Source organism: Mus musculus, chromosome 1, assembly GCF_000001635.26.
Source record: "Mus musculus strain C57BL/6J chromosome 1, GRCm38.p6 C57BL/6J".
In the NCBI taxonomy this organism is placed as follows: Eukaryota; Metazoa; Chordata; class Mammalia; order Rodentia; family Muridae; genus Mus; species Mus musculus.
Window position 1 is genome coordinate 175,483,580 of NC_000067.6, and position 9,723 is coordinate 175,493,302.

General features: G+C 45.8%; 1 protein-coding gene across 15 annotated transcripts in view; it reads right to left on the reverse strand.

Moving 5' to 3' along the window:
- Window positions 1-9,283, reverse strand: part of Rgs7 (regulator of G protein signaling 7) — a 433,787-nt gene extending 424,504 nt beyond the window's left edge. For 10 of the 15 annotated variants that reach the window (XM_017320465.2, XM_030253949.1, XM_030253948.1 and 7 more), the window contains exons 1-2: window positions 8,682-9,283; window positions 7,474-7,597 (exon numbers count right to left, since the gene is read on the reverse strand). In XM_017320465.2, coding sequence (XP_017175954.1) covers window positions 7,474-7,551 — 78 coding nt within the window. In that variant the 5' untranslated portion in view covers window positions 7,552-7,597; window positions 8,682-9,283. Of the gene's footprint in view, window positions 1-7,473; window positions 7,598-8,354 lie in introns of all 15 variants that reach the window. The other 5 variants (NM_001357129.1, NM_011880.3, NM_001199003.1 and 2 more) reach the window with 2 other exon arrangements.
- Window positions 9,284-9,723: the final 440 nt, after the last annotated feature.

The window sequence follows — 9,723 nt, forward strand, 5'->3', positions numbered from 1 at the left end:
CTCAATGGCAGTGCTCCCTCATAGTACAGGGCCCTTGGGTTCCATCTCCCACACTGCACATATACACACATATAGTATACATGCATACACATATACATACACAATTATCTACACACCTCTCTACTGGACAAAGACCTTCTGTTGAACGACAGTGGGAGAGCTTTGTGTAACTAGCCAAGGTCATGTGGACACACATTCTTTAGAACCATCTAGCAATAACTGAAAATGGGAAACTAAATGGTCTTCTAAATGGCCCCTGACCATGGCGACAGACTTGTCAGGAATGTGGTTTTCCTTTAAACCACTTTAAATACTTGTTGTTCTTGTGCATACTAGATAAAATACAGCATATTACCTTATTTCTTTTCTTGGCATGTGACACAAATTTCCTAGAGCCCTTCATTCTATGCCTTCACACTGTCTAATAATCACTAGCCACATGAACACATAAATCGGAATTAATTTAAAACAAACATGATTTAACATGCATTCAGCCTTCAGTGATGCTGACTGAGTTTCAAAGTGCTCAGTTACGGGCGGTGGCAAGTGGCTCCAAGACCGGACATTATGACTATGGAGTCTTCTCATTGTGATGGAAAAGTCTGCATTGCCATGTAACATCACGTCCTGGGTCTCTATTAGCCCAGACTTTCCACACGGAATCAGATAAGTATGAATCTACTGCTGAATATATAAAACTAACTCCTGTCTGATTACTGCTGGGGAACCCAAGAGCAAAAATGCTGGTCAAAGAAAACACAGCACCTACTTTCTGTTTAGTCGTGACTAGGCACCTATCTATAGTCCATGTCTGCCTGTGCTCCACCATGCTGCCTGCCATGACATAAACAGACTAAACCCCTAAACTGTAAGCTATCCCTTAGTTAAATATTTTCCTTTATAAGATTTGCCATGGTCATGGTGTCTAACAGCATAAGAAAACAGTAAGATACAAGCTAACAGTTAGCACTCCCAAACAGGCCTCTTGGACGAGGTATTTTGTAGCCTAGATCAGGTGGGCAATTTCTGTGGTACTGGAGTCAAATCCATGATTCTCAAGTAGACTTCTGGTGTTCTCTGACTGTTGCTAATGAAACTAGACACAATACAAAAGGCGTTAAACTGAAAGCAAGTAAACTTATGTTGCCTCGAGCAAATGGCACAAAGAAACCAGGTCTTCTCCTCCCCTCAGGAGCCGAGCACCCGCTTTGTCATTTACAATTATTTTATAATTAGATTGACGTTGTGTGGGATAAAAGTCTTTGTGGCCCTGACATTCCAATCCTTTGTAGCTCCTACAAAGTGAGGTGTATCCCTTTGCTTGTTTGCTGCACGTCTGTTTTCAAGGAGACGGCTGAACCTTTATTAGGTCACTAAACTGTCTAGATTTGAGATATTTCCGTATCCTCTGCAGTGATCATACTCTGTCACCCACACCACCTAAAAATACCCTGCTTCCCATCACTTGGGGGAACCGCAAGGCTATTAGAAGGCAATAAAATCCCTGGACAGCTCCTCTTGGTGGATCTGCATTTTCCTCTGATTAATTAGAGTCAGAGACACTGGAGATGGAGAATGAAGGAGGTAAAATTCAAGGAATAGATCTTTGTGTCAACCCCACAAACACTCGGGCAAGCAAAGAGCTCAACCAGGAAGCCTTTCCTCCTGTGAGCTTGTTAATTATTAGCCAGAATTCATCGTTAAAGCATCACCCATAAAATGATTCCGTCTCCTCCAGAAGACATGTCCAAGAGGATCCTGCCCTGTCTCAGGGCTCCTGTCACTATTCATGTCACTGAAGAGGGACAGTGAGGTCCGGTTTGTCTTTACAATAGACAACACTGCCTGGTCCAGAAAGGCACTTCCCAGTCATCTAATTAGATAAGATGCCCCATTGCAGAATGTTCCAAAAATGTGATGAAAATTCTTGCCTGCCTTCCATCTACATCCTTACATTTAAAACCTGGAGATTGAAAGGTCCAGGAGCATTGTGTTTATTGCACTCTCCTTCCTTTTCTAACATACTTTTGTCTTGTGGCCACCCACACATGCAACGCCCCCCTCCCCCAACACACACACACACCTGCATGTCCTAAACCCAGACCGATCAATTGAGTTATGAACAGCAGCACTCTCTAAGGTGATGAGGCTGACAATCTTGTGAAGACAAATTCACTGAGTTAAAGCAGACCGCAGCAACAGTTCCAGGCTGAGAGCCGGGCCCTGCCTGTGGTCCAGTGACCCCAGAACAAAGGGAGCCCATCCCCCCATCCCTGTCTCAAAGGAGTGTTGACTCTCCCCAGGACAGAAGGACATCTAAAAAGTGCTTCCAAAGACACTGAGGTGAATCTAGCCAGCAGAGACAACCTTCTAAAGGGCAGGGTGGTTGTCACTATGCCTTCAGGCAAGAAAGGCCAGTTGTCACATCATGTTTGTAAAGACTGGACTATTCTTATTCTTAAAGACCGATCTGCTGCCACAACCACAAGATTGCACCACATTGTCTGAGCACCAGCAGACAGTGGGTACTCAATCAAGGTAAGAGCCTGTTCTCATCTCTAGTAGATACAGTGAGTTATCACAGACTCACAAAGAGTGAGTTGTTTCCTCTCTCAGAACTAAAATGAACAGCATTTAGTGAGCTTTATACTTTTACCTTTAAAAGTTCTATTTTGCATAGAAAAGTAAAATACACAAGTAGAAGACAGATTGTTCTAGAGAGAAGATTGGGGGGGGGGTAAGGGTAAAGGGAAGTCAGGCACAGGAGAGGGCAAAGGAGAGAGGCGTAGTGAATTTGATAGGTTTGCTATTTCCAAAAGTGTGCTACTTTCAATTTGACGATGGGAGAAGAAAACACTTTCATTTTCTTTTCTGACAGCTAAAGTATAAATGGTTGCTGTAATAATATCAGAAATTATTGGATATTTTGAGCATTCTTGCTAGTGAGGTGGCAGTATTACAGCCAACTTGAAATACTGGCCCCAAGGTGCCCTGGAAATTTTGTTTTTCCAATGCAAGAATGTCAGCTGCAGGGAAGGAGTGATGTATGCTGTCTGGGGAGCAGCACAATGGCCAGACACCATGTTTGGACAGCATTGCCCTGCACTCCTAGTTCTAGCTGGACCATCTTTTGCAAACACTGTTGGTCACAGTAGATGTTTCTCCCAGAGAACACCAAAACTGAGAACCGTGTTTTCAAATCACCAACCCAGAACAGAACTGAACTTGTGACATGCCACCTCTACAAATGTGTCAAGAAACTGGTCAGGCTCCAAGGTGAGTTGGATCCAGGCAAATCTCATGGAAATGGATTGCTTACAACTGCAGTCTGGTCACTGCCCATCTGGGGAAGCAAGAAAGTCCGAGGAATAAAAGGGTTCAACCCTCATCATTTTTTTTTACAACTTTTAAAGATATCCTAAAATATATCAGACAACATATCATTTTAATTCAATCTCCTGGTTGGAAAAAAAAGGCAACATTATAAAGCAAGGAATTGATAAGGTAAATATTTCATTCATAATGATTTTAAAAGTGGATCTCAAACATCAAATAAACTCTAGAGACCCTTCTTATTGAGCTAAGAGCTACTACTTGCAGACAACCCAGCCTGGCTTTTAGGTACCATCCCCGGCCACTAGGTAATATTGTCATACCCCAAAGCCTTTATTATGGCAGCATTTACCCAGCCCGGTGAGCATAGTTTAACATACTGAAGACTGCCTTCTGTTGAACCACCGTGAGGGGCCTGCAGAGACAGCTCAGTGGGTAAAGTGCTTGCCACTCAAGGATAAGGACCCCGAGTCCAGTCTTCATCCACATAAAAAGCCAGACAACACTGACCCACAGTTACCATCACAAAGTTGGTAAGATAGAGGCTACTGGATCCCCGAGGCTCATGAGCTAACCAGACTGGCTTAAGTGTCAAGCTCTAGGTCAAAACAAAACAAAACAAAATGGTAGGCTCCTGAAGACAGACACCTATAGCTAACCTTCGGTGTTGATCACACACACACACACACACACACACACACACACACATGCTTGCACGCACAGGCTTTTCCACGGAAAAAGGATGACTTGTGCTTTCTCATTATCAGAACTCCTATAATCTGTGATCACGGTGGGAAGACACAATAAACAGAAGAAATTCTATCAGGGCAGCATTCTGCCTATGCCACACTGGTAACTGTGTCCAGTTCCACCTCTCTCCCTAGCCTGCTTCTTAGAGTCACCAACAGCCCACTGAGACTAGGTCTTGAGAGCCAAGAGGGCATGAGCAGAGAGCACTGTGGTGAAGGGAACGGGTGGGAAACGAGGGAGAAATGTCATCAATCGGGTTGTTTCAGATCACACTTTCAAGAACTGCACTTCAACGGTGAAGCAGAAGTGGAAAATTGGCACTAGTCAATAAAACAGCAATTTCTCTCTCTCTCTCCTCTCTCAGCCTTTATTGAGCAATGCTCTGTTAAGATTGAAGGTCTCTGTTAAACCTTTGGTTCACTTCCTGATTAATTAGCATTGTGGCACAGAGTCTGTTCCTTCAGGAAGGGTAAGCTGTCGAAGTTTCCCAGTACAGATTCACCCTACGCCCTTCTCCAATTTACTCCTATGAAAAGTTGCCATCCACAGAGAAGTTGCCAAGCAGAAGCCAACTGTGCTACAAAGGCACCACAAAAGCAAGAGTCCTGATGCTCTGTTGCCTTCACACACACACACACACACACACACAAACATAAGAGAAAGTTCAGACATTACAGATAGGCATTAAACCTATTATTACACATTATGTATAAGACTTACTGAACTTGATTTTTTTTTTAACCAGCCATGTTTTACCAGGCAATTTTTCCTCTGAACAAAAAGCTAATCAACTCTTGCTCTTCCCTTCTTCCTCCCTCTCTGTCCCCTCACCCCTTCCCTCCTCTCTCCCCAATTCCTCCCCACCCCCATGTGCTCATGGACAGCCTCTACTCCTCTTCTCCTCTAGTTCTCTCAGCCTTTCTCTGCCTCTACTACCCCCTTAACTTCCCTCCCCATGCCCTAGATAAACTCTATTCTGTACTTTTATTTTTTTAAAAAGCTAATCAAGTCATTAGTAGTCCTAAACTCAACCAGAAATATTAAAGAAACAAAGAAAGAGAAAAGAAAAAGAAAGGAAGGAAGGAAAGGAAAAAGAAAGGAAGGAAAGAAGAAAGGAAGGAAGAAAGGAAGGAAGGAAGGGAGAAGGAAGGAAGGAAGGAAGGAAGGAAGAGGGGAGGAAGGAAGGAAGAAGGGAGGAAGGGAAGAAGGGAGGGAGGGAGGAAGGAAAGAAGGAAGGGAAGAGAGGGAAGGGAGGGAGGAAGGAAGGGAGGGAGGGAGGAAGGAAGGAAGAGATGCTATTGAGAGGCAGAGTTAGGAGAACAGTTGCAAGTTAAAGCCTAGCCAGGGCTACATAGTGAGGCCATACCTCAAAGGACAAAAAGTTAGATTCCTTAAAATCTCCATGAAACCTATAAGTTTACACTTAAAACTAACAGCATTTGAGACTATACAATCTATAAAGCAAATTCAGACTTAGCAATCTGAGTCAGTATAGCAAGTAATCGAATAATGATATCCAAGCCGTCAACTGTTTATAGGCAAACAGAAAGGGAATTCAGCTGTGAGATTTAACGGACATAGCTTGCTACCATAATTTAGGGGACTCTAAAAGTACAGCCCTACATACTGCATAAACTCCTAGGATAGATTTTTTAAATTCTCACATCTTGCATGTTACAACATTCAAAATAAAATAAAATATTAGAGTTACTTTAAAGTACCTAAATACCACAAGAATATTTTTTTATCTCTAGATCAACTCTGTATGTAAAATATGCAAGCACAGTTACTTCATTCAGTGGCCGGATGAAGTAGCCATGACTTAAGTTCACGTGCATGATAATCTTAATTCATCTATTTGAATAAAATGATGGAAATAGTCATCTAGTCCCTTATTTTTCTTCCCTTTCATTCTGTACCGTCTCACACACATCTGGCTAAATTTATAAGTATACAGAATAACACTATTCACAGGCTACAGGATAAGCAGTTAGTATTGTGTCCTGACATCATGCATCTGCTTAGAGTGATGTCACTATTCCCCCAGCTCATTCCTGGCTACCTTCTAATGTCTCTGGGCCACACAAGTATAGTTGGGATTCTGCATTCAGCCTTTCCTCTGTATTCACAACCAGTTCATACCTCACAGAGCTACATTTATGCTGGATCCAGTGAATGCTTGCTAATCAAAACCCTTAATAACATTCTTGACCTCAGAGGATGATTTCCACTGGCCACTGTCAGTGTCAACTAATGAAATCTGAGCCAAGACACACCCCAGGTAATATGCTTAAGAAAAATGATTCCAGTAAAAACTACAAAAGGAAAAAAAATATCAATGTAGAAGTTACATAAAGAATACTGCATCCTTAATTTTAGTAAGCTTGTTGATTATAACCATCTTGAAGTTTCCTAAGCAACCATTCCAAAGCACAGGCAAAACCCAAACGTGGCTCAATGTCTAGAAGTTTGTTGCTGAAAGCATGACAGAAAACTGTTAGATATGGTTGCAGAAGGGGGATCTGGATTGTACAGATTTATCCCATGGGCATATGACACTATAACATAGATGTTATAGACAAAATCACAGAAATAATACAAAGGAAAACTAGGTTAAGACTGAAAGAACTGGAGTCATCTAGCTGGGAGCAAACTTATGAAAGCATACACGTCCACGGATAGAGTCACCCTCACTACAGACCTGCAAAGCCATCCTTTGCTTTCCAAACTTCGGTGCACTTAAGAAATTATTATAACCTAATGGTTTTAAAACAGCTTCTGAAACAATTGCAAGGGATGGTATTGAATCAAGTGGAATAACATAACACATTGAATAGCCAGTGTAGCTTCTAAGGACAGGTGACTCTAACAATCATCAGGGAATGTGCTAGGACTCGTGTACTTCCTGTCACTTAGGAGCATCTGATCATCTTTTAGTGCAGTACTTAACCATTGATGCTCTGGGAGTTCACAAAGTTGATAAATACTCTGATTCAGGCAAAAGAAAGAAGAAAAAGGAAGGAAGGAAGGAAAGAAGGAAGGAAGGAAGGACAAAAGGAAGGAATAAAGGAAAGGGGAAGGAATAAAGGAAAGAGGAAGGAAGGAAAGGAAGGGAGGGAGGGAGGGAGGAAGGAAGGAAGGAAGGAAGGAAGGAAGGAAGGAAGGAAGGAAGGGAAAGGAAGGAAGGAAGGAAGAAAGAAAGAAAGAAAGAAAGAAAGAAAGAAAGAAAGAAAGAAAGAGAAAGAAAGGAAGGAAGGAAGGAAGGAAGGAAGAAAGAAAGAAAGAAAGAAAGAAAGAAAGAAAGAAAGAAAGAAAGAAAGAAAGAAAGAAAGAAAGAAAAAGAAATCAAGCTGAAGTTTCCCGTTTCCTAGGGAAGTGAAGAATTCTTACCTTTCTGTACACCAGCATGTTGGGTGATTCGTCCGCCACCCCGTTGCTGGTCTGTCCATAATTATTTCCCTGAGCCATTTCACCCAGAACTTGGTAGCTCAGATACAAGGATGATCAATCTGCCCTGCAAAGAATTAGAGAGCCTCTAGTGAGAGCCTGGTAGTCCTGGGGGGAACAGACATCCGCCAACACACACACACACACACACACACACACACACACACACACACACCTTCATGTTCACAGTACCCAAACCACGGGAAGAATTCTTTCATTTCTGGGATGAGGAGAACACCAGACATGGAGTTTTTCTTTTTTAAAGAAATACAAAGGCAGAAGTTTACATCTGTAGTAGCCCCAGGAAATCTCAACAGACAACCTTCCAGTTCGAAATAGTCAGCTAGCTAAGGTTTTTGTGGACTTCATTTTGTGAATACTCTCTTTTTAAAAGTATTAGGTACTTACTTAAAAACCCCATGGTTGGCACTTCCCTAATACCCACTGTTCTCCCTGGATACTTGCTGCTCCACTTGATGCGGTTCTCCCCAAAGGGCAGAAAGCCAACACCCGCTGCAGCCCACTTTCTCCTAGTAGCCAGCTAGTTTCCCATGGCAGGCGCGACAGAGGCCCCTTCCCCACAAGTGTTCTTTTCAGGCACATGTTTGTTCTCCATTTCTTGGGCTCCCCACACAGCCTGGGCATACATAGGCTTTTCCACTTTCACCTGCTTTCACTGCCAGCCCATGGCTCCTCTGTGCTCCCACCTCGGTGCGCTAAGTCTGGACCTGATCCTGACTAATCTTTGGAAGAAAGCTTCCAAATTAGGTCCAAGCAACCCAAGGCTGATGGGAAGTCAAGCCTTGAGCAATCACCTGGCTCACCTCCGAGAGCAAGCTAACTGCACAAGCCTGGAACAATCAGCCAGAAGAGCAGAGAAATCTGGGTCCCAGCTCATCCTGCTCGGCCCTTGCTCTCGGAGGCAGCAAATGGCAGGCAGCCTTGCCCCTCATCCAGGCACTGGCCACACCGGGCAGCAGTTTCAGCACCGTGGACCGCGGCGTGCGCAGCGCCCCAGCCCGGCCGGCCGGGCGCGCCACTCATTGGGGACCGTGACTCCCGTCGTCGCAGGGCGAGGACCGGGTGCGGGACCAGGGGTCCCGGGGACTCCAGGTGGCGCCGCCTCCTCCCCTTCCGCTCCCTCCGGTTACCTCCTCGGCCAAGGTCACGGCCCCGCGGCTCCCCTCCGGGTGTGCTGAGGGCAGGCGCTGTCAGCTGGCTGCGAGCGGAGCTGCGAGGCAGGGCAGCCTCATCACACTCGCGCTGCTCAGGCCACCGCCACCCTCGCCGCGGTGCACAGGCGGCCCCGGCAGCCGCCGCTCGCGCCCGCTCCCCCGGGCCGCCTCGCTCGTTCCCTCCTCCGCTTCTCCTCCCGGGGACTGGGACCAGTCGAGCGCGCGCGGGAGTCGAGACGCCTGGCCCGTGCGCGCGCGACTGGGAGGAGGGAGGAGGCGACAGTCACGTGGGACAGGGACGCCCGAAGGTGCCGGCTCGGACGGGCTCGGCTTCGCCGCCGCCACACCCCTGGGTGTCCCCGGCCTCCCGACCCCGCAACCCCTCGGGAGCACAGGCCCTGTCCCCCGCGCTGGCAAGCCCACGCGCCGCCGCAGGCCTGGAGAGCCAAACTGAGCTAAGCAGGAGGAAGGGCTTGGCGGAGGGTGGGTGGATGGGTAGGTGGGTGAAAGGGTGGGTGAGTGGGTAAATGGATGAATGGATAAGGCCCCCTGCGGCTGGCAGGTCTGCATCGCGCTCCTGGCGACCCTGCTGGCAGAACTAGGGAAGCAAATGATTGATAATCCTTATGCTTAAGTAACAGCCCAGAGAGATGCTGGAATATCCCAGAAGTGAAAGCAATGGCCAGGACCAAATGACTCATTGGCAGGCCCCCTTCCTCACTCCAGCCTGTTTGCCCATGACTTTCACTGCCTCCTATTAAGTTGGAAATACCGGGAAGGAATTTGGAGGCCTCTACCAAAAGCGAACAATCTCACCACCTGTGACATTGAAGGCCCATGGCTGATGTCTGGCTGGTCTAACCTACTGGGCTCAGAGAAACTTGTCTTTAGTCCTTGTCCTCTACTGGGGTTCACAGAATCACAAAGGGTCTGGGGTTGCTGATACCCCGAACCCCAGAAATTCTTCAGGTTTCCGGCACTAATTTTTCAAGGACTGGGAAGACATTAAAGAAAAAAG